The following is a 25,986-nucleotide window of genomic DNA, read 5'->3' as shown; positions in this document are numbered from 1 at the left end:
TGCCCCAGCCCCCTAATAATTTCCGTTGCCCTCTGCTGGACTCTCTCCAATTTGTCCACATCCCTTCTGTAGTGGGGGGACCAAAACTGGACACAATACTCCAGGTGTGGCCTCATCAATGCCGAATAGAGGGGGAATAATCACTTCCCTTGATCTGCTGACAATGCTCCTACTAATACAGCCCAATATGCCGTTGGCCTTCTTGGCAACAAGGGCATATGGCTGATTCATATTTCTTCCACTGTAATCCCCAGGTTCTTTTCTGCAGAACTGCTGCTTAGCCAGTTGGTCCCCAGCCTGTAGCGGTGCATGGGATTCTTCCTTCCTAAGTGCAGGACTCTGCCCTTGTCCTTGTTGAACCTCATCAGATTTCTTTTGGCCCAATCCTCCAATTTGTCTAGGTCACTCTGGACCCTATCCTTACCCTCCAGCGTATCTACCTCTCCCCCCCACCTTAGTGTCATCTGCGAACTTGCTGAGGGTGCAATTCATCCCATCATCCAGATCATTAATAAAGATGTTGAAGCATGTGTGTAAGTGTTTGCAGGAGTAGGGCCTAAATCACAGAAATACATACTACTCTGAGGGACGAGGGGAGAGACTTACCTCCATTAAACTTAAATGTATTCCAATGAGGTAGGGCATCGGGGCACTGTGAAGAGAAACAAACAGCTTATTTATATTCAGATAATGCTGGAGATTGTAAACACAAACTTAAAAAAGCCAGCTGTAATATAGATAACAGGGATACAGGATTAAATTTTATTTAAAAATAGAAATCCAGATGCAACATTCCATTTGAGCCGAAAAATGTCAGTTTTATTTTGAAGTCTTATCTCTTAATTTGAAAGCCACTGTCTCTAATTTAATAATTTTCCACTGCAGCTTGCAAGGTGAAGTTGTCGTTACTAAAAAATAGCAGTTAAAGGAGGGAAGCTACCAAACATATTATTATTTTATTATGAATACATCCAGAATGACACCATGGACATCTGTGGTTCCACTTCTTCAAATAATGTCATTTAAAGAGGTTTGGCCATATGAAACACTGTGGTTAAATTACTTATATACATCACCCAATAGTTAGGACAAGCTCTTGATCCTTTGGCCAATGCATGCCAAGAAGAGAGCATTTTAATATTTATTTATTGCTGAATTCAATAGATCCTGATACAGACTCCCATATTATAGAAAACAATCCATCTAGCCCAGTATCCGGTCTTCCGATAGTGGCCAATGCCAGATGCCCCAGAGAGAATGAACAGAACAGGTAATCACCAAGTGATTCTCCCCTGTTGCCCATTCCCAGCTTCTGGCAAACAGCGGCTAGAGACACCATCCCTGCCCATCCTGGCTAATAGCCATTGATGGACCTATAACAGCCTGTTTGTTGAGTGCTGACAAATGTGCTCAGCACAGTACAAAAGATGGAGTAAATTAGCGCATGCATCGAAGAGCTAACGTTCTGTATGCCTGATGAGAGTTACACACCTATATCTAAGTGCAGAATTTTGCCCTAAGCATCCATTGGTATAACGAACTTAGTGCCTTTTTAAACCCATTTTCTGAATAAATTCATTCAAGAGCATTGTAATTGTCTGGTTTCACCCACAAAGTAGTTGTTGGGGCATTTAGTGCACTGGATGAGGTACACCACACGCTCTAATAGGCATGTGTAAGATCCATGGATCTCGAAAGGTGTGTTGTGGAGGGGTGCTGATCACTGTACCAATGGAGATATGTCTGCAGATTTTGCATCTGTTATGATGGCAGGGTCTGGTGCCACTTTGAGTTGGTGTGTCCTGGTTTGTGGGGAGCTTGCTTCTGATGAGTCTGGTGAGGTTGGGGGCTTGTTTGAAGGCCAGAATAGGAGATTCAGGAAAGATTTCATTTGGGATGTAGTCCCCATTGAGTATGGGTTATAATTGTTTAATGATATGCTGTACAGTTGCCAGTGGAGGGTGGAAGTGGCAACTAAGGTGGGGGTGCAGTGAGAGTGGTTTTTTTCTGTATTGAAGCAGGTTCTGTCGGGGTATTTGGGTGGCCCATTCCATGATGTGATGTACGTCTCTGGTGGAATGTCCTTGTTTGGTAAAGGCGGTTTTAAGTGTGTTGAGGTGCGTATCCCAGACTTTCTTCTTGGAGTATATTCTGTGGTATCTGAGGGCCTGGCTGTAAATAACAGCTTTCTTGGTGTGTTTGGGTGGTTACTGGACCTGTGAACTGTGGTGATCCTGGGTTTCTTGTCTATAGTTATCTGTAGAGTTCCATTGTTGAAGCTGATCCTGGTGTCCAGGATGTTGATGCTGGTGTGGGAGTGTTTTAGAGACAGTTTGATGGATAAGTGATAGTTGTTAAAGTTGTAGTGGAAATCTATGAGGCAGTTTAGGTCGTCTGTCCAGAGGATGAAAATATCATTGATGTATCTCAGGTATATCATTGGTTTTATGGTGCATTTGTCCAGAATTTTTTCTCCAGGTGGCCCATGAAGAGGTTGGCATATTGTGGAGCCATCCTAGTACCCAGTGCTCTTCCCATAGTTTCCACAAAGTGTTTGTTATTGACTGTACACTTTTTTGGGGTGGATATCTGAGTTTTGTCTGTTGTCTTGTAAATATTTGAGGCAGGCAGTGATGCTGTCATTGTGAGGGATATTGGTGTATAGGGAGGTGACATTTATGGTGACAAGGACAGTATTCTTAGAAAGACTGTTAATATTGCAGCGTTTTTGGAGGAAGTCAGTTATGTCTTGGAGGAAGCTGACTCTAGTGTGGTGATTGGTTTGAGGATGGTTTCTATTATGAGTCCTGATATTCCTTCAATTAGAGTGCCATGGCCCGAAATGGTGGGTCTGCCTGGGTTCCCTTATTTGTGTATCTTGGGAATCATGTAGAAGATTCCTGGGATGGGTTCATGGGGGGATGAAGTTGTAGAATTTCTTTTAGAGTTGTTTGGGGAAGGATTTGAAGATATCCTTAAATTCCTGGGTGAACTGGGCTGTGGAGTCGTCTCTGAGTTCTTTATAGCAGGTGGAGTCAGAGAGTTGTCAGTTGGCCTCGTTGACGCAGTCATTGTGGTTGAGAACAACGATGGTGCCACCCACCACTGCTCTGTCTGATGGTTTGGTCACTATTTGGTGCTTGGATTTCAGGGACTGTACAGCTGTGCTCTCGGCAGTGGAGAGACGGTGGTGGATGTGATGTTTGTTAAGGATTTCACAGTCAATTTTTTTCCTGAAGCAATCAATGTAATTCTTAAATGTGTGGTATCATCCACTGTGGGGTGTCCAGTCAGGGCATGCTTTTTTCTGATGACTGTTGGTGGAGACCTGGTAGTTGTGGGTGGCGAAGTCATGGTTGTGAAATAATTCTTTGAGATGGAGTTGGTGAAAGAATTCTTCTAGTTCTCCACATGTTAGTATGGTATCAGGTTCTGCGATGGGGCAGAAGCTCAGTCCGTTGGAGAATATGGATAATTCAGCTCCAGTTAGGGGTACTCTTGATAAATTGATGGTGTTGGGGTCCATGTAGTGGGTCTTGGTGCCATGGTTTATCCTAGAGGAGAAGTTCTGTGGATTGAGGAGGAGTTGTAGTTTATTCCCCTTTTTGTATTTGTGTTGGATGGCTGTCATCAGGTTTTTTGGATAGTTGTTTTGGGTTTCTTGCATGATCTCCAGGTAGGTTTCCTGATTTTTTCTTTCCAGGGTGTGGGTGTATGATGATTTCTAGTATGAGGTGGTCCCTTCTGGAGCATGTGAGGTGCAGGAAATTGTTCCTCAGTTTTTCTGAAATCCTTCTGTAGAGAGTACATATTGGAGTACATTTGGAGTCATATATAGTGGTCAGAGAGATACGGTTTTGCTTCTTGCATTTGCTCAGAAAATAGATGTCACTTCCTTGCCATAACAGATGCAAAACCTACAGATATAGCTCCACTGCTACAATGATCAATACCCCTCACAACACACCTTTCAAGATCCAGGGGTCCTACACAAGCCTATCACAATATGTAATGTACTTCATCCAGGGCTAAATGCCCCAAGAACAACCATGTGGGTGCAACCAGACAATCACTGTGCTCTTGAATGAACTCACACAGAAAAATATAAAAGACAAACACCATATCTGGGCGAACACATCTCACAAAACAATCACTCCGTATCTGACCTCTCAGTCCTTGTCTTCAGAGGAAACCTGCACATCACCTTCAAAAGACAAGCCTGAAAGCTTAAATACATAACTTTGCTAGACACTAAAAATCATGCTCTTAATAAAGACACTGAATTTATGGCTTATTACAACCATCTTGTCTGTCTTATATCCTGGGACCAACATGGCTACAACAACATAGGCACAACATCTTATTTTATCACCAAAAGAGGGTAAAATGCTACTAATTTGATTTTGGATATTAAATTCTCGTAGATTCACTAACAAGTTTAGTTCACCTTTAATCTTAAATAAAAGTGAAAGGAATTGTAGTGACTTGGTTTAAAATAACCACTATCGGGCCTTCTTATGAAGCGTAGACAGAAGCTCATAAAAATGTAGTGTTGGAAGCATTAATTGAAGATGCTATTAAAATCCTATGCATTACTGCTTTGTCTCACCACTATACAAATAGTTTGACTAATTTGTATATCGATCTTCTCAATCTGTCATATAGTTTAGCACCAAAAGGCCACATCAGGATTGCTGCCCTATTGTGCTGGGTGCCATAGTAACACGGATAGAGAGGCAGCCCCTGCCCTGGACAGTACACAACCAGCATTTTTGATTACCTTTTAAAGAGACATTATATATGAATTTTCAGTATCCTACAACAAAACTTCTAGGTCTCATTAAAGTGATGAGGTAGCATATTGCACATCAATAAATTTTGGAGACCGCAGTAAGAACACTCCTGTTTTTTCCCATTGTGCCCCAATGCAGTATCTTAAAGTGAGTTCCCACTTACCAGAGAGATTACTACCTCAGAAGCTCACTCAATGAGAATTCTGGGGTTCATGCTTCACTGGGAGGTCTACAAGTTAGCAGTAGTGTTTGAAACCACTCTTGTATGTTGCAGCTTTTGCCATATTACAAGTGTACACATTAAAGTTCAAGGCTTACATAGGAAACGTCAAATTGGAGAGTATTTGTTTGTCATTTTGCATGTTTTAATTGCAGGAAATAGACATTTCCTTCACACATACTGCTTCTTTTCTAATGACCGCATTCCAGGGGCAAGGAAATACCCAACAATTTTATACTCAAAGTGTAAACCATCAGTTTAGCTGCAAGCTGCACAAATGCTCAACTTCACTGTGTGCCTAACTGTGCTGTCCCAGCCTTCTCCAGTATACACTCAAATGAATGTGTTTCTAATTAAGTAGCTTCGAGAACACGACAGCTTCAATGTCAAAAATACAAAGTCTGAACCTCGGCAGGAAGTCTTAAGACTGCAAACGTCTCATCTAGTGGAACTTTGGCTAAAGTAATGAAAGGAAGCAGGAAGGGTGCACTACTCCAGAAAACTGGACATTTATTAATGTGTCCAGAAGCACAGCCTGTCATAGATCATATTAAAACTGAAATCTGTAAAAAGTTAATTAATAGTATCATGTCAATCTTTCAGTCTTCCACAGTTAATCAACAAATGGACTAGGGAGAATAATATATTTAATAAGAATGTCAGAACTGCTGAAATCAGGTGCCAACAAGTGAGATGCTAAGAAGTTGTAAAACAGATATAGCCTAAGAAATTTGGAATTAAATAACTAGGTGATAGATTGCCTAACCAATTTATTAATATGAGGGATCTAATTTAAAAGAAATATAGCACTTAAACATGTTATAGTGTGAGGGCGAGGGGTTATAGTGATCAGATTTAAAAGGTAATATGTTATTATTTATTATTTGTATTGCTGTACTGCTTAGGAGCCCAAGCTATGGACCAGGCGCTGTACAAACACAAAGCAAAAAGACAGTCCTTGCCCCAAAGAGCTTACAAGCTACTTATAAGACAAGAGACAACAGAGGGATGCAGACAGTGTCATGGAAAAGAAGAGTTTTAAGGGGGGGGGGGGGGTTGAAGAAGGATAATGTGTTAGTTTTGCAGAGGTTTACAGGGAGTTCCTCTCTAGTATGTGGAGCAGCACAGGAGAAGGCACGAAGATGCTTGTTTGAAAATTTAATAAGTGAGTGATGGAAGCTGGCACAGTGAGCCAATTGGAGAAAGACGTCAAGATCTCGAGAGCGAATGAGAGATGATAGGTAGGATGGGGACAGGTCGTGAAGAACCTTGAATGTAAAGATAAGTAGCTTATGTTTGATTCAACAGAGAAGGCGGAGCCAGTGGAGGGATTCAAAGTGAGGGGTAACATGGTCAAAACAACAGATTAGGACAGCGGCTCTCAAACTGTGGGCCGCAACCCCATTTTAATGGGGTCGCCAGGGCTGGCTTAGACTTGCTGGGGCCCGGGACCAAAGCCCGAGGGCTTCAGCCCTGGGCATCAGGACACAGGTTACAGGCCCCCTGCCTGGGGCTGAAGCCCTTGGGCTTCGGCTTTGCCCCTTCCCCCCACACCAGGGGGTTGGGATGGCTCAGGCTTCAGTCCCCTTCCTAGGGTCGCATAGTAATTTTTATCGTTCAAAGGGGGTTGTGGTGCAATGAAGTTTGAGAAACCCTGGACTAGGGAAATGATCTTTGCAGCAGCATTCTGAATGGATATGAATGAGGCCAGGTTGCATTTGTCAGGGCCAGAGAAGGCTGCTGCAGTAATCAAGACACAAGATGATGAGAGCCTGGATAAGCATTTTAGCTGTGTGAATAGAACAGTAAAGCTGTGTGTGAGAAATATTATGAAGAAATAATTGGCATGATTCAGACTGGATGTGAGGACCTAGAGCAGGGGTAGGCAACCTGCGGCACGCGAGCTGATTTTCAGTGGCACTCAGACTGCCCGGGTCCTGGCCACTGGTCCGGGGGGCTCTGCATTTTAATTTAATTTTAAATGAAGCTTCTTAAACATTTTAAAAACCTTATTTACTTTACATACAACAATAGTTTAGTTATATATTATAGACTTATAGAACGAGAACTTCTAAAAACGTTAAAATGTATTACTGGCACGCGAAACCTTAAATCAGAGTGAATGAATGAAGACTCGGCACATCACTTCTGAAAGGCTGCCGACCCCTGACCTAGGCCTGGTCTACACTAACCCCCCCCCACTTCGGACTAAGGTACGCAAATTCAGCTACGTTAATAACGTAGCTGAATTCGAAGTACCTTAGTCCGAAGTTACCGCGGTCCAGAAGCGGCAGGAAGGCTCCCCCGTCGATGCTGCGTACTCCGCTCGCCAAGCTGGAGTACCAGCGATCGATCCGGGGCACTTCCGGGATCGATCCGGGATCGATTTATCGCGTCTTAACCAGACGCGATAAATCGAACTCAGAAAACCGATTGCTTACATCCGGACCCGGATGTAAGTGAAGACGTACCCCAAGAGAGAGGTTTAAGTCCAAGATAGTGACCAGGTTATGGGCCTGAGTTCAGGAAGCATGATGGTGTTGTCCATAGTGATTGAGAAAGCAAGCAGCAAGGAAGGCTTGGTGAGGTGGAGGGACTGGGGCAGGCACAGTTAAGAGCTCTCTTTTAGCCATGCTGGGCTTAATCTGACAGACATCCCTGAGGACATGTCAGAGAGAGAAGCTGAGATTTGAATTTGGACAGATGGAGACAGGTCTGAGTACAGAGGTAGACCTGAGTCCTTACCATAGAAGCTGTAGTTGAATTTGTATCTGCAGATACGATTTCAGAGAAAAGTTGTAGAGGGAGAAGAGAATGGAATAATGGACAGACCCCTGTGGAACCCGCACAGAAAGTTGCAAGGGGGATGAGGAGGATCCTCTGGAGGACACACGGAAGGAGCCATTAGAAAAGCAGGAGAAGAACCAGAAGATGACAGAGATATGGAAGCAAAGAGAGGACAAAATAGCACAACTGACTGCATCAAAGACAGCTGACAGGTCAAGGAGGATGAGGATGAACTACTGGTTCTGAGCTTTGGCGAGAGTGGTTTCAGTGGCGTGCAAGTGGTGGAAGCTGGATTGGAGAGGGTCTAAAATGGAACTGGAGGAAAGGAACTCCAGACCGACTGTAAATAGCATGTTCAAATGAGCTCAGAAACTAAATGGATATGGGGCAGTAGTTGGTGAGGCAAGCAGGGTGAGGGATGAGGGGGTTTTGGTTTGTTTTTTTTGTTTTTAAGATAGGAGAGACTAAAGCGTGCTTGTATTATGAGTAAGGCCCTTCCAATTTCACGACTGTGAAAGGTGTGTCATGGACCGTGAAATAAACCCTTCCCCATGAAATCTGATCTTCCCCATGCTACTATGAGAGCCCCACCAAGGGGCTCCTAGCTGCAAGTCCTGGCTGGGCTGTGGAGGGACAGGACTTGTCCTTCCCCTGCACGGCTGCTCTCACTCTCAGGGGGAGATCAGACCCACCTCAGAGTGCCTCCCCCTGCAACAGGAAGCTCTGGGGCAGGGCAGCAGTTGGAGGAGGTTTGTGGATGTGGGTTCCATCTCCCACTGCTGCTGGGAGTGCCCCAGCCAGTCTGGGAAGGGACAAGACTTCCTCTTCACCTGCACAGCTGCTCGGGGGGGAGGGGGGAAAGAGAGGGAGGAGAGAAGAACAGACTCACCTCCAGTTACCTTTTGGGTTTACAACATCATGAAATTTCAGATGTAAACATCTGAAAACGTGAAACTGACCAATTAAAAAACCCTCTGGCCGTGAAACTGAGCAAAATGGACCGTGAATTTGCTAGGGCCCTAATTATGAGGGGGGAAAGCCAGAGGAGAGAGAGAGAGGTTAAGGAGAACAGTAAGAGGAGGTATGAGAGCGGATACAAGGGAGATAAGGAGATGGGATGAGATCACTGAGAGAAGTGGAGGGTTCAGAGGGGGAGAGAAGATGAGAAACTTCTGTATATGACCCTATTCTGAAAAATTAAATAAATTAAAATGGAAAAAAAGCTAATAAATATAGATCTTATCCATCAAAATTATATACAAAAAATTTAATTCTACCAACCCTACTCATAAGTGTGTGGTGAACTTTAGTAGCAGGCATTAGTTGTGGATATAGAACATACAACCATCAAAGCATGTGGGCGAAAGTCACATGATGCAGACACATGACAGTTTCTCTCACACTTCAGTTTTCACCTACTGTGGGACATCCTGCTCTTCCAGTCCCACAGCCATGAATACCAATTGCACAAAGATGTTTGGTGGCAGCCAATACCTATTAAGTCCCAGATTAACAAAGCACTAATTCCAACCACACTTTTTGCTTAAGCAATATGAATGCCTGGATCTTTTTTTGGCATAAAAAGAAGATTGGCCATTGATTCACTGTTTGCTGTATCATTTCCCAAGGAGAACAGGGTTATTTATAATCAAATGAGTTGTACGAGTAAATATCAAATAATAAGAGTAGCAATGCGTAAGCATGAATATGGATATTGTGTATTTAATGGCTTCATATTGCCCATTCATTGTAACTGCATTTTTACAATTTGTTTAATTCCTTCCCTCCGGCTAACTAGAGACCCCTTAATTATTTTCCCAAGAGGTGAGCAACTACTAATTGGAAGAGAGGCAGGTGAAATAGAAGGACATTTCTGCTTAAGTGCTAATTTAAAAAAAAAATACTGCCATTCAAGACAAAATGAAATTTAAAAACGACTGACATCAAGAAGATACATAATTTACAGCTCCCTAGGGATTTGTGCAACTTTGCTCGATTATTCTAAGGAAATGGGTAGTTACCATCACAAGTCACAGATCATACTTACTCTATTCGTGTCCTACCTGAGGTATAAACATAGTCTTATTCTGCACCCTTACTCACGCTGCGTAGAACCTTACTCTGCAAGCAGTCCCACTGATTTCCCAAGGAACTATCCACTGAAGGGTGGCAGAAACTGGCCCAAAACTTTTATTTACTTGATGCAAATTAGAAACACTATTTTTTAAATTTTAAAGTGGATGAACCTAGAAAACATTGCAACAAAGGAACCAAAAGAATCATTACATGGAGCATTTAGCAAGCACAGGGATGTACCAGTTTGGCCCAAGACATCTAGTGGCAGGTTCGTGCAGGAGAGCAGAGTTCAGGGTCTGAGCTCAGTCTCTTGATCAGGAGGGATTATCCTCGCTGGCTAGATAAAGGAGCACATCCTAACCACGTGGGGATTTTGAAAGGGGTGTGTGTAAAAAGAAGACTGCACACTAACAGACACACTTGTTCCACAGTTGCTGCAGAGTGGTCTGAAAAGGTGGCTCTCAACTTGCTACTGGGTAAGAATATGCAGGAATACCAACTGCTGACTACTCTATCAAGGGTTATAAAAGCTGGTTTATTCACCTTAGAAGAGATCCTGTTCTCTTTGGCAGAGCCCCCACAACACAATCAGGGACCTTGTATTCTGGGCAACAAAGACACCAGCCCATTTTATAGGGCTTAGGGAAAGACAGATTCTCCCTCCAGGCTAAGTTAAAGGAGAGAGAAAACACAAAAGGAGGAAGGGGGGAAAGAAGAGGGTAATTTTCCAGTGGAAACTGGTCATGGCACCAGTGAGCAACTTGCAGAAACAAAAAAAAACAACCAAACCGCCCCACGATTCTTTCATTGATATAAAAACATTGTAACTTCCACTTGATTGCTATTCAGAGACAGGCTGGCCAGAGACATGGGCCACAGATGCTAGTGCAGACACACTGGCTATACGCATCAGCATCTCAGGCCCTGGTACTCTTGTCATTTGCTGCCATGCCACTGATCTCAACAATATTGGTTCAAACATCTCCCCTATCATTCTGCTTTCCAAAGGAAGAGGAATCTGGCATGAAGGTATAAAATCTAAAGCCTGGAGAACCTCAACGTTTACCATATTGAACTTAAATTCTTTCCCAGTGGAGAAGGTACAGCAAAACTGCTCATAACCAAAAAACAGACCTCACTACCACTCTCTCCATGAGTCAGAGTTATAGCTGGAAGTTAACTGGCAAGGAGCACATGACTGAAGTCATCACTGGTATAAGCTAGTAGCACGATGGTCTCGCTACTCCATCTCCTTCAGTACAAGCAATAATCTTGTTAGAACAGACAGATTCTTATGCCATAAGCAGAGATTTCTGGAATTTTCGGCTCTATACACTGCCACATGAAATAGGTATTTAGCTCAACATAAAAGAATGGGGGTTTTTTGGTCTTGAAGAATCCTTCTAAAGGTAGAAAGGAAGGCAAAGATGAAGTCTTGACTCTCTTATAAAGAGGAAAATTAGAAGGGTGCAGATGTGAAAGAGAGAAGTGAATGCTCCAGCTAAGACAGGGGTTCTCAAGCTGGGGGTTGCGAGGTTATTATATGGGGGACACGAGCTGTCAGCCTCCACCCCCAAACCCCACTTCACCTCCATCATTTATAATAGTGTTAAATATAAAAAAATGTGTTGTTTTTAATTTATAAGAGGGTCACTCTCGGAGGCTTGCTGTGTGAAAGGGGTCACCAATACAAAAGTTTGAGGACCATTGAGCTAAAAAAAACCAAAAAAAACCAGCACCATCTTCCTTCCTCAATTGTGAATTTTTGGGTATCAAGTAAGGTGTTCTTAAATGACTGTCAATTATCATTCACATCTTTCTGATTAAATTCTTCCTCCCAGCTGATTTGGCTCATAAGTGTTTTCAGCTTTGTGAAAGTGGCCCTATTAAAGAACAAAGGATATATTGCTGGTCTGGACTTTATTCTGCTTACACATTATAAGTGTGATCAAGTCATGATCACTTGTACTTAAGATAACGTTAATTTTTTGTTCTGTGATCAGTTTTTCTTTATCTGTTAGGACAAGGACTAGTAAATAATTCCCATGTTGGCTGCAATACTTTTTGAGTTAGGATGTGAAACATTTACTAGAATGGAAGCGACAAGCATGTTTTCAGATATTTACAAAAGCTGGAGATGTCTGGCTCCTTTTATTTTTCTCTACCATCTGCTTTAGTTTCTCCTCTTTTAAATTCTTATGTCACAGCTGCAAAGTAAAGAACCAGACAGTAACTGAAGTTAAAATTAAATCAAAATTAAAGCCTCAAGTTTAAAAATAAGTCAATTCCAGTTCATTTCCTCTAAAATGCAAAGGCCCATAAAGTAAAAACACAGCTTTGGAGTATTCAGTAAGAAGTTGATTTATTAGTTTTCATGGCCAAAATCACCTTTCTGAGTTCACACAGTTACAAAATAGATGGAAGTTATTTTGGGAAACATATTTATGGCACATAAATTGGTGCTAAATTGATTTATTCAGACAATTACAGTGTGTGATTACTACTCTAATTAAAGTTCACATCAGGCTAAGATAATGAGTTGTTGTGTTTGTGAATGTGCAATTAGAGTCTTCCTGATAATTATAGGTTTTAAAATCATACTTTTAGCCCCCTAGCTTGTTCATTCGTTATAGTCACAGGCTGAAATGCTGTGAAAGAGTCAATTCAGCCTGGCTCAGCTATTTGTATCTTTATTTCTTTTCGTACATGGCCTATGTTTTTGCTTTGTGTAAACCTGTGCTCCCAACTGCAGGGTCCGGTCTTAGCCCCTTTTAACATGTCTTTGTCAGGAAGTCAATGAATATCTAATCTTCAAACCCAGTGTAAAAGCCTCTTGTGGCCCACACCGTTGTCCTGAAAACTCCTAGCAGCATGTACCTGAAGAAAAAACTGGCATTAGCAGCCTTCATGTGTTAATTACACATGCAAAGCCTATTATGCACAGAAAGGGCACCTGCTGGCAGTGAAAATGACTAGAATCTGCCCTTCCTGTGCAGTGAGTAAATTGAAGGTTCATTTCTACAGGAGATAATAGTTTTTAGATTCCATTCCGTGTATCCCCGACATGGGCATGTACTTAACATTTAAATCATCTGCAGAGGAACAAACCTCCTTTAAATTTACATGTTTCAGGCTCCTAGCACTTCACTTAAAATGCTAGTTATCCCTGCTGGTTCCTTACTTAGAAGCACTGCATAGGCTTTTGCTAAGAATGTGGAGAAAAGTCACAGAGAAGAATATAATAAAGCTATTAGCATAGACTCCAGTTTCTTGAGATTTATGGATCCAGATCGAAGCCACAGAAGTTAGCTTAAGGTGATAAAATTAAATTTTGATTCAATTATCTGTTTTTCTCAATAGCAGTTTTTTTATTTAACCATCATTGCATTTTCTGTTCTTTAAGTGGTCAAATACACCCACTGATTTTTTTGGTTGTAACACATTTACTGGTGAAATGTCAAAAAAATCATTAAAACAGAAAAAAATATTTAGCACAAAAGCATGCAAAGCCACTGATGGGTGCATGCCTGATCTAACTAGTAGCAGAGTTCTGGCCACTAGTTATTAGATATGTATTTCCACTGTATTGTATTTCAGGAATTGTAGGTAGGTATTTTGTGGCAGACTATGTGGTGCCGTTAGTCTGAGTGTTCCTACAGCAAGTGTGTTTAACATGCACTTCTTCCTATGACTCTGAGGCATGATATGCATACTTAGACTGGCTTGGCTATTATAATTGAATATATATTGTTTCAAGCACAACATTTAAGGCAGGTCAGAGACAGTAGAGACTAATTTTTTGAGTAAAAATATATCCCACACTGTTCTGTGGCTATGGAGCATTTGGTATGACACTATTCATATGAATTTACGTGAACAGGAACAGTTCTTAATTCACACACCTCCCCAATCACACAGTGAAGATGACTTTTGGCTTTCAGCATTAAAACTGAAGGATTGGCAGCATCTCTACTGGAGGTCACAATCAGGGTTAAGTAGGCACTTTTCAGCATATACATTTTTATTCACAACATCCCCAGGTCCTTTGCCCCCTCTTGTCAGTTTCACTTCACTCCCTGGTGTAAAATTAACATGGAGCAGTGCAAAGCTAAGTAGGAATGGAAAAGGGAAGTGATTAGGAGCAGCATGAACTTAACAGGCAAGTTTTAGGTGTGTTGCCAGTTTAAAAAAAAGCCAAATTGCAGAAGCTTTTCTTAAAATGTGGCATAGTATGTGATCATGGAGTCAAAGATTATATCATAATGCATGCACACAAGGAGGCCAAATTAAAATTGCACAAATCTTGCATTTCCTAATTTTTGAGAGTTGATTTTGCAACCTTACCAATGTTCTTTTAACATAGCTTTTGTAATTATTTATACGGTGCTCACAATGTGCTAGATACTGAACTGACCTAAAGAAAGACAGTCCCTGCCCTAGCGAGCTTGACTTGTTCACAAGCCTGGAACTCCTTATGCTATTCAGCTCTCGCTGTGCCCTCAATTACTTCAGCCATCCTTCTGCCTGCTTCTGGGAAGAGTATCACGGTCTCTTTGCACTTGCTGACAGGCTGTTAACGGTACTCCTCCCTCACATTCCTCGAGCTCAGGTTCAGATTCCCACCAAGTCATCCAAGACCAGGTAACCCCAACACAATAGTCGCCATAGCCCATCTTACTTTTCAAGTTAAAACATAGTTTATTGTTGTGAGATACAAAATAAAAGGGAATTGCAAACAAAATAAGAGGTCATAAATAGACTATAAATACTGTGAGACCAATTTCCATGAGAAGTATAGCTATCTGGGCTCTGCGCTTTTTGACTGGCATTAGTTAAACCCTTACATATTATACAGGTCTTTTTGTGGGGACTCGGCTGTTGCAAATGTTCTTGTAAACCTTGTCTGCACTAGGAATTGTACCTGTTCCTGACAGTAGATGATGTGTGCAACAGGGGTAGTTGAACCAGCACTTTAAAAAACAACATACATTCAACTGTGACGGTTGACAGGACCAAATTATGTTCAGCACATTTTCCAAACCATTGCTGTGGCATGCTCTTTGCAATAGGAGAATAAATAGCTTCCTTCACAAATCCTGAAGCTGCCACTAAGGGTCTGTCTACATGGCAAAAATAACCCTGCAACAGCAAATCACAGAGCCCAGGTCTACAGACTGGGGCTCATGCTATGGTGCTAAAAAACAACCATGTAGATGCCCCAGCTCAGCCTGGAGCTTGGACTCTGAAACCTAATCTCTTCCCCAGGCTTCAGAGCCCAAGCTCCAGCCCAAGCTGGAATGTCTACACGGCTATTTTTAGTGTCACAGTATGAGCCCAAGTTTATAGTCCCAGACTCGGATACTCGCTGCTGCAAATTTGGGGAGGGAGGGGGGGAGGTGGCCATGTCGGTGTACGCTAAGGTCAACTGGCATATAAAATGACTTTCCTATGAAGAACAGATTTGATAGTTATCCTACACCTCCCACATGCACATGCTGGACCATCTTAAAAACATTCTTTGCTGCCACGTCTTCTTCACGGAGGGCAATGATCGTTTGTGTAGAAACCTGCATATGTTTGGTCAAATGATAAGAAAAGTGCCTGGATTGAAGATTTAATGGAGTCTTTCCTACAAGAATGTACTAAGGGCCCTTCTAAAAATCTAGAACAGTGCTTGATATGTTTCTTTGTATGGATATATAGCAGGCAGCTGCTTGTCAGGCATCCTTTGTACGTTGTCACTGTAAATGTATTTATTCTTAATTTGACCCAAGCAAAGGCTTAGGTTGACAGACTGAATAATGAAGAAAAATGCAAATGATTCCAGGCTGAAACTTTCTAGCTTGATGGGAAATTGGCGTGAGTAGCAAAGAGCATCTTGGGAGTTACAGGAAAGCTTACGGAGTTCACATGTGGGAGCATCCAGTGTCAAAGAATTCCTGCTCTCTTTCCCTTCCGTAGGAAGCTATAACTCCATGCTAATAGAGCAGGAGAGACAGAAAAGGTTTACACCCTCTCCCAAATAACGTATCAATTTCTAAACTCACACTGCAAAATAGAAGGTTGTAACAGGAAAGTACCAAAGAAAAAATAAACTGACAAATCAGGAAAGCAATGGGAAAATAGGAGTTATCTGTTTCTGCCTGTATCATTTATTTTTGGATTCTTCTTGATTTAAAATGTAACAGTTAAACAAAATCTATGCTGTAATAGTGAATCTTGAAGATCTAAAATTAGTATATAGTAACATTCTATAGTAATAGATCATGTTAGAGTAACTAATAAGACTGGTGCTATTACATTATGCTATGAAAACAATGTATTTGACTTATTGAATCAACTACTTATTTAACATACACATATAAATTTTTAGATTAACAGTTACACCATAAAAACACTTAAGCCTTAAAATGCAGAGATTCATAAAACTGTTGTGAATCTAAGTGATCTACAGTCTTACCAGCAGTAGTCCAATAGATGCGGGGGCAGAACAGGAATGTAAACATGTTGCCAGAACATTGGGTAGAGCATAGCTGCAGACCCATGAATGCAGGCAGTTAACTGAAAGATATAAATCAAAACAAGATCATAAATAAGATAAAAGTTAAGCTTAAAAGAAATGGCTGGCCAAAAAAACAAATAAATCATAAAATAAAATAAAATAATTGGTTAGAAGTAGCAATTGTTTTTCTCTCTGAAGATTTGACTACAGAACATACATTGCACTGGTAACAAATGCTAGTGATGGGTGGAGTAATACTGGTTCATGATGATTGTTGTTTGACTTAATTTTGTTAATATCAGAGTATATTTCGCCCAACACACACAACCTGAAGACAGCATTTCACATCTTCCTCAAAGCAACAGAAGCAGAGAAACAAAATCGGGGGCAGAAGGGAAGAGGGAGGAAATAATAAAAAATGGCAGAAAAAGCCTGATCCTGGCAATTTCCACCTAGTGAGTAGCTTAGAGATGTAATGAAACAACAGCATAAATATTAAGGAAGGGGGGAAAAAAGCTGTTACCTCAATAGTACAGTAGGAACTTGGGACTAATGAATCGTAAACAGCATGGGTTTCTCTAAAACAATTCACGCCAAGCAAATTGATCATTTTGGCTAGAATTACCGAATAAGCGGGTAAAAGACAGAGTCTGTGTTCCTGGACTTCAGCATTTGATCTACTCACTATCACAATTTTTCATTAAAAGTTAATTCAAATTGGCTTGGACACTGACAGAAACTGAGAACTAAAGATAAATGGCAATCAAGCTGTGGGGAGGTGCCTACTAGGGTGCTGGAGGAGTTGATTTGGGTCCCAACCTTATTTAAAATCTTAATTAATTAATAATCAGGAAGAGAATGTGAAATTTACTGAAGGAATTAAAATGGGAGCTGTTGTGAACCCCTAAATGGACAGATACTTAAAACACAAGGAAGCAGAAAAGGTCAAAACCCTGCATGAGCAGGAAATAATATTAATATTAATAATTATTAGTATTTGTATTACTATAGCACCTAGGAACCCTAGTCATGGACAATCATCCCACTGTGTTAGACACAGTACACACACAAAACAAAAAGTCCCTGGCTCCAAAGAGCTTACAATCGAAGAATAAGAGAAGAGACAACAGAGGCATACAGACAGATAGTGGAATACAAGGAAACAATTAGACAGTATTGGTCAGCATAGCAGGCAGTGAATGAAGGGATTTATCCTGGAAAATAAAGCTAATACAATCTTGTTTTGGGGAAAATTCAAAATTCAGATAAATCAATGCAAATGGAGACAGATACTTTGAAAAAAACAGTTACACTGAAAGAGAGCAAGGGATGATTGTGGACACCAAACAACCTAGATAAGAGCTGTCTTCTCATTTGGGAGCTGCACACAAAGAGGTATCATGGCCCAGGATGACGTCATGCCCCTTGTGAGCACATACCTAGAATAACACTCAGCTGGTAGTACAAGAAACAATTTAAATGAAATTAAAAGAAATGCAGCAAAATGTTTAAAGGAAGGGAGGAACAGACTTCTGAGGAAAGACAGAGTCAAATACATACAGTTTGACTAAATGACGACAAAGTAAAGACAACACTCTTTATAAAAAGAACGAGGAGTACTTGTGGCACCTTATGGACTAACAAATTTATTTGGGCATAAAACCCACTTCATCAGATGCATGGAGTGGAAAATATAGTAGGAAGATATATATATATAGATAGATAGATATACACACACACAGAGAACATGAAAAGATGGGGGTTGCCATACCAACTCTAATGAGACAAATCAATTAAAGTGGGCTATTATCAGGAGAAAAAACATTTGTAGTGATAATCAGGATGGCCCATTTCAAACAGTTGACAAGAAGGTGTGAGTAACAGTAGGGGGGGAAATTAGCATGGGGAAATAGTTTTTAGTTTGTGTAATGACCCATCCACTCCCAGTCTTTATTCAAGCCTAATTTAATGGTGTCCAGTTTGCAAATTAATTCCAGTTCTGCAGTTTCTCATTGGAGTCTGTTTTTGAAGGTTTTTTGTTGAAGAATTGTGACTTTTAGGTCTGTACTTGAGTGTCCAGGGAGGTTGAAGTGTTCTCCGACTGGTTTTTGAATGTTATCATTCTTGACGTCTGATATGTGTCCATTTATTATTTTGCGTAGAGACTGTCCGGTTTGGCCAATGTACATGGCAGAGGGGCATTGCTGGCACATGATGGCATATATCACATTGGTAGATGTGCAGGTGAACGAGCCCCTGATAGTGTGACTGATGTGATTAGGTCCTATGATGGTGTCCCATGAATAGATATGTGGACAGAGTTGGCAATGGGCTTTGTTGAAATGGGCCATCCTGATTATCACTACAAAAGTTTTTTTTCTCCTGCTGATAATAGCCCACCTTAGTTGATTTGTCTCGGTAGAGTTGGTATGGCAACCCACATCTTTTCATGTTCTCTATATAGATATATCTTCCTACTGTATTTTCCACTCCATGCATCTGATAAAGTGGGTTTTCGCCTACAAAAGCTTATGCCCAAATAAATTTGTTAGTCTCTAAAGTGCCACAAGTACTCCTCGTTCTTTTTGCTGATACAGACTAACACAGCTATCACTCTGACACACTCTCTATGTGTATCTAAAAGGTGTACACTCCAAGGACATGCAGAAGTTTAGGGTGACCTACAGACATAATGGAATGAAATAAAACAAAGGAAAAGTCAGAATGAACATTAGGAAGCTTGTCTTAACTGTGGGACTTATTAGGTTGCAGAGTAGTCTCTAGAAGGCAGTGGAGTTATTTGCAACTGGACAAGCCACTGAGTTATATATTGTACTACAGGGAACCAGTGATTGGCAGAGGAAATGGTCTAGGTGAGCTAACAGGTCATTGTCTCGAATTTCAATTCTTAAACTAAGACTTATCTTGCAACACAACAAGGCACAACAGGCTGCCCCATCAGAATTCCATGTTGGGGAAATAAGTCTCAATTGTGAATCTAGTTTCTGTGGTTCGTGCCAGAGCCTTTAATGTATTTTCAATGCAGTTTTTGTTGGCTTGTTTTAACACATGGATAACTGTTAGTATGTGAACAACAAAACCTGTTTTTGGAGTTAACGTGTGGCTGATTGGGCATCAAGAATGAAGACAGGGACTATATTTTAAACACGTCTCATTTTTAGCCCATGGACTAAAACCTACTGAAGTCTAGGGATGGAACAGATTTGGATAAGCTGCGAGGATACAAGAGGAACTACTGAGACTCTCTGGAAGGGAGCCAAGGCTCTGTGCACCATGATACAGCCACACAAAACCAGTAGTTTTTTTTAAATGGCAAAAATGTAACCATAAAAGTGAATAAAAATAGATTTTACAATTTACAACTCAAAAAACAGATGTGGTTTTTGGTTTTTTTTTCTTCAATTTTTTGAAAATCACTCCCAGGCTGAGACCCTGTATGCCACGTATAAGCCCACAGTTGACTTTTATGACTGAGCTATATACCACTATGTTAGAAAGCCAGAGCCTTACGATATACACTATAGCTAGAGGAAAGATGTTAGAATATTTAACATTATTATATTTAAAATAAATAAATAATCTACCATAGTTACAGAACCCAGTACTGTAGTGCAACCCGGTGAAAAGTATTTGCCGATCTCATGGAATATGAATCCCTGCCTGTTTTGTGCCATTAGAGATCCATCTGTCTTGATTATTAGGGCCTCAGGCTCTCCATTTCCTAATAAATTTACATTGGGATTCAGAGACTTATTGCTGATCACAACATCAAGAAGGGTTTCCCTAAACCTCTGACTGCTAGAAGCTGGGACTGGACGACAGAGGATGGATCACGCGATAATTTGCTCTGTTCAGTTCATTCCCTCTGAAGCATCTGGCACCGGCCACTGTCAGAAGATAGGATACGGGGCTAGATGGACCATTGGTCTGACCCAGTATGGTCATTTTTATGTTCTTAAGGGTTACAGCAATTAGGTGAAGGAGGGAAACACACCATTTTCTATAATATTTCTGATAATTAAGACAAGAAAATATCTAAGAAGCAAATTCTAATAGTATGCAAAACCCTGAGAAAGGGGATGGGAGGATTTTCTTGTCACCTATAAATGAGGCAATGGGAGAGGGTTAACCTTAAAATATGACTGAACCATACAAAAAACAATTGATTCTTTGGGATGTAATCAGCACAAAAATCCAAGGGTCCAAAAGTATTCAGTGTATCACACAAGAGTAATAACGTAGCCGTTTTAGCAATGTTTATGAGGGTATCACTTAGCGGTGTCTGACCTCTGCTTCTATGTTTAGGCCTCTCTCTATATTTTTACCCAGGCTGCACCCCATGAAGACTGCTACTTTTGCTTTTCTATGTAGGTTTGTATAAGGTCACCTGTTATGTGGTATCTGTGAGTCTTCGAATGTCAGTAACTTGCCTTTATTAATAGAGGAACATGTGTATACAGGAAAAGCGAGGAGTCAAAGCCCTAGCTGCAAGAATTCTTTATGATACTGTGCCATGAGAGCTCGTTTGGTGATTTTCCAAGTGTAACCAGTTTGTCGGAATCTCAAAACCTTTCTTTCCTGTTAACTTATTTAAATAGATACCATGCTTTTTGTGGATGGTGCACAGTGTTATTAAGAAAGAATCCACAGTAAACACTCACTGTATTGGTTCAGTTCTAATTCTTAAAAACGTTCTTCGGTAACGTGGGTTTGTCTGTCCTTGTGCTCGTCTCCGTATGCCTGTTTCCCATCTTGACCACGTTTTATCAGTTTACCTGTTCTATTCCTTACGCACCACTCAAAACAAGACATTTAGGGGAAAGCACTATTCTAATACTAAGAACTTTATATAGTGCTGAAATGTACAGTGCACTTGTAAAAACATACAATAAGACACTCTCTGCTCTCAAGAGCTCACAATCTAACACAGCATTTCACAGCCAAAAGGGGTTTTAAAATTATTATTAGACTGTGATCTATATCACTGCCCTTGCATGTTGACCAGATCTTCAAGTATACGCATCTGCATTCATGTCTCTTGTGCTGCTGTGCACAGATTGGTAGGTTCACGATTATGGTAAAACACAGTTCTCCTTTGGAAACAGAAGGACATTTTTTAAAATCAGTAAATGGAGGAAACTACAGATTTGGAAGTTTGGTCCATATGCTTGACCAAAGCTCTTGGATATGGAAACTGGAATAGAATAGAAAACAGGCTTTTAAGCAAGACTGATGTCCAGATACGATAAATACAGATGCAGCTAGTTTGTAGATTTTTAGTATTTCCTGGGCTGTTTTAGATAATGCAGCAAAAATAGCATTTCCCAGTCTATTTCCACTTCTGGACCCAAATCAGGAAGTGCAATTATCCCTTCACCCCTCATATCACACTTTCTTGAAAAAAATCAGGAGCAGTTAAATATTTAGGTTTGATTCAAGTTTTGACCAAAGGGTTGGGTTACTGTTTCTGGACCCATTCACCCATCCCCACTTACAGGTTGCAAACTAACAGTGGTTTACCAATGACTCTATCAAGGTTTATTTTATGTCCCTGAACGCTGAGATAAATCTGTTAAAAAATTCGCATTTAGGGGCATATTCTTAGAGTCCCACCAACACTAATGGAGATCAAGCAGCTACTGCATCATGCAATGAGCTGAGAATATGTTTGTTAAACTAACACTCTGTCTGTATTTCTAAGTATCTATAATTTTCCTGGTAGAGGAACATTAATCAATTTGAAAAGCAAAAGCTCATTGTTGATTTATTTTTAATTCTCTTTGAATCACTTGTAGGGGCATGTGAGGTTGGGTTTGTAAAAGCAGAGCTGTATCATCAGCATTTAGCTTAAATTCGGTGGTGTCAAAACCCTGTTTCAAGTAACAAAAATGACACAGATCTTATCTTCAGACTAATGTATAATATTAATACTTCGCTGTAACCTTTAATGCATTACGAAGTGGAATGTGAGGACAGTGAAGTCACTTGTCACTTATAAAATTGAGCTTTTGAAATGTCACATCATATCATCAGCTACTGATCCATGAGTTACATAGTCACATTTCTACATAGCCTGGAAGAATCCACTTACATTTATACTTTTGACTGAAAAAATACACAATTTAGACTGAAGGCAACATTGTATCGGCAAACAACACTAAAAATTGTTGAATTGGTTTAGAAAGGATATTTTAGTTATCGGAGTACAAAGCATAAAATGTAAAGAAAAGGTTTGGGGAAAAATAATCTTTAAGAGTAATTTTTCTCCATTCTTTTAGGTAAATGTTTTATATATTCTATCATTTATTTTTGTATGGATTCCAAAGCTATTCTAGAAACATTTTCACAAACTATTACTGAAGTGCATGCTAGAGAGACTTTACTTCTGTTAGATACTTCAAGTACACAAAGTATACATAATTTGTTTAATATTGTTTTAAAAGCTAGTAATGAAAGATGTGCACGTTTGAATTTGCATCTTAAATCTTAAATTTCAGTGCAAGAAAATGATCCTATCAAAAATCACACTCAGGGTATGTGTACACTGCATGCTTCTTTCGGCAACGTGCAGTGTACATACCTGAATAGCCCGGCAAGCATAGATCTAAGTAGCCGTGTAATTGCTGAGGCGTGGCGTAGACAAGTAAAGACACTTAAAGGGTGAGGTCTGATCTCAAGTACCCTACATGGTTCTCTCTTTGCCCAAGCCGCGTCTCCCTCTCTACAGGGCTATTTTTAGCAATGTAGTATCCTGCTGCTTCTCACCTGCTGGAGCCTTTCCCTGCTACAGGAAAAGACTCCAGCAATGAGGAAAGGCTACGGCAGGGCAGAGGCAGTGGGGAAAGGATCTATTGCGGGGAGGCAGTAGGGAAAGGCTTGGCCTTTCCCCACCGCTTCCTCCCGCAAGAATCTTCCCCTCCTGCAGTGAAGGGCTCCAGCAGCAGGGAGCTTTCCCAGCGGCCTCCCTTCTGCCGGAGCCTTTCACTAATGTGTAGCTACACACCACAGTGCGGACTTGGTGTGCTTTTCACTGCAACATGTAGCTACACTTACACCACATGCCACTGCCAGTGGTGTCGTATAGTGCAGACATAGACTTAGTGGGAAAATAAAGAAGCCACTATGTGTAAAATTTGCCTAAAGTAATTAGACATGATGAATATTCATCAGAAAGCAATTATCAATCCTATGTAATGAGATTTTGCCCTCAAGCTTTTGAATATCCTAGGATAGTAAACAAAACTACATCAGCTAGTTAAATTACAGCACCACACAAATCAGCACCTTATTCTACATGTTGTAAAACAAGACACTAACCGTGCAGTGACACATAAACCAAGTAAAAACTTTGTAAGAACTACTTTAAATGATCTAAATATTAGTATAAGTAACTAACAGCTAAAAACAATTACTAGAAAACAGGAGAAACTCATAAAAAAAAAAAGCCAATCAAGCTTCCGAGCATGGAGGAAACATCCCTAGGTAAGCAGCTAGCCAGGGAAAGGAAGGAATGGAGGCATTTGGGGGCTGCACAGCTTATCCTTACATCGGCTCTGACCTCTCAGTACCACAATGGGGCATTTGTGCGGTCCCAGTGGGCTCTGTTATCATAGAAGGCTCCCAAAGCTGAAGAGCACCATTGCATGGCCGTGAGTATGCAAGCACCCTACAAACAGGAATATGGAGAAGCTACCTTGAAAAATGTGTAATGTACTATAACTTCATGCCAGGCGTTAAAGCCCCACCACGTAATTTCATTAAATTTCCTCTTTGATTCAGGTTAAAAAAAAAAAAAAGCCAGACACAATTCAAATGATACTGCCCTAGTGTGGTGTTAATTGTAAAAGCCTAAATGATATGGGGAGAGAATGCTGCATCACATCTCCTGGTAGATAGTGTTAATTTAAAACATCATAGCCACTGACATCAATTGAGTGAAACATACTGAGGAAGCATTGTCACCAGGACAAAACTGACTAACCTATGTCACCAACTGACTTCTAGTAATATATTAACACCTATACAAGAGAATATGGAAATATTCAGGAGAGAGATTACGCCACCATGCAGAGCTTATGCCACTATGTTAATTTTACACAATTTATATACTCTAGCATTTAGGCACCATTCATTATCATCATGTTCCTATTATGCCTCTGGCATTTAGGGCAGTGACGAAGCTCCTCCACCCCTGTCTGTTTCTGGCAAGTCTTTCAATGGTTCCCCAGCTGTGCCTGAGGCTTTTCAGCTTGATTTCCACAGCTCTTTGCTATGTTGTTTTTGGGCGGCCTCGTTTTCACTTGCCTTCAGGTGTCCATCTTATTGCTATTTTGGTGATGGAATCAGTTTTCATCCAAAGCACATGACCAATCCATCTCCAACGCCTCCTGACAATGATGGTGCTCGTATCTTCTTGGCTGCACTGTGTGAATAGGTCTTGTTTTGAGATTGTTCTGGGCCAAAAGATACAGAGGATTTTTCTGAGGCAGGTTGTATGAAATGAAGACAGTTTGGACATGTCATACTTTCTTATTCCCCAGCATTCTGCACTATAAAGTAGTGTTGAAAGTACTGATAAATCTTGAGTTTGGTTTTGGTGCTGTATTTTGATGATTTCCCAGACTGTATTAAGCTCCTGAATGTGTTCCTGGCTTTACTGATTCTGTTCTGGATGTACTGGCATGTTCCACCATCCTGGCTGATGGTGCTGCCCAAGTATGTGAATCTTTCTACACTGGTGAGAACACGATCCTCTATCCGTACTGGTGATGGTGAGGCAATATTAAAATGTTATGATAATGCCTCTTGGCATGTCTTCTGTGTACACCGCATTACCCGGTCGATGGCAATGTTGAAGAGGATTGCAGACATGACACACCCCTGATGTACTCCTGTTTTGACTTCAAAACTGAGCTCACTGTGATCAACACTGCATGTAAAGTTGGAATAGAAGTTTTTGATGATGTTCATTATACGGAAAGGAATTCCATATGCCCACAGAATGCGCCATAGGCTGGTCCTGTGAATGCTATCAAAAGCCTTCTCAAAGTCAATTAACTTTATGTAGAGTTGTCGTTGCCATTCTAAGCATTGTGCTATTATGTTTCATAAAGTGAAGATTTGGTCTGTGCATCCACACCCTTACCAAAAACCGGCTTGCTCTTTTCTGAGAACGTTATCAACTGCATCTGATATACGCTGGACTGTGATCTTACACAATACCCGGCTTGGCACAGATAAAACTGTGATACCACGCCAGTTATTACAATCACTAAGAGCTCTTTTCTTAGGCACTATTACATGAATTTAAAGGTATATCAAAAGTCCCACAATAAAGAGGAACAAAGGAGAAATGGTCTGAGTTAAACAGGATGAAGTTTAACAAAGACAAATGCAAAGTGCTCCACTTAGGAAGAAAAAATCAGTTTCACACATACAGAATGGGAAGAGACTGTCTAGGAAGGAGTACGGCAGAAAGGGATCTAGGGGTTATAGTGGACCACAAGCTAAATATGAGTCAACAGTGTGATGCTGTTGCAAAAAAAGCAAACATGATTCTGGGATGTATTAACAGGTGTGTTGTGAGC

The 25,986-nt window shown here is 40.8% G+C and overlaps 1 protein-coding gene across 1 annotated transcript in view; it reads right to left on the bottom strand.

The window, feature by feature from the left end:
* The window catches only part of DENND1A (DENN domain containing 1A), a 217,743-nt gene that overhangs the window by 121,584 nt on the left and 70,173 nt on the right, over nt 1-25,986 (bottom strand). The window contains exons 7-8 of the mRNA XM_065418676.1: nt 16,337-16,437; nt 607-652 (exon numbers count right to left, since the gene is read on the bottom strand). Of these exons, the coding sequence (XP_065274748.1) occupies nt 607-652; nt 16,337-16,437 (147 nt within the window). The remainder of the gene's footprint in view (nt 1-606; nt 653-16,336; nt 16,438-25,986) is intronic.

The sequence above is a fragment of the Emys orbicularis genome, chromosome 18, assembly GCF_028017835.1.
Source record: "Emys orbicularis isolate rEmyOrb1 chromosome 18, rEmyOrb1.hap1, whole genome shotgun sequence".
Lineage (NCBI taxonomy): Eukaryota > Metazoa > Chordata > Testudines > Emydidae > Emys > Emys orbicularis.
This window is presented reverse-complemented; position numbering and strand designations above follow the sequence as displayed.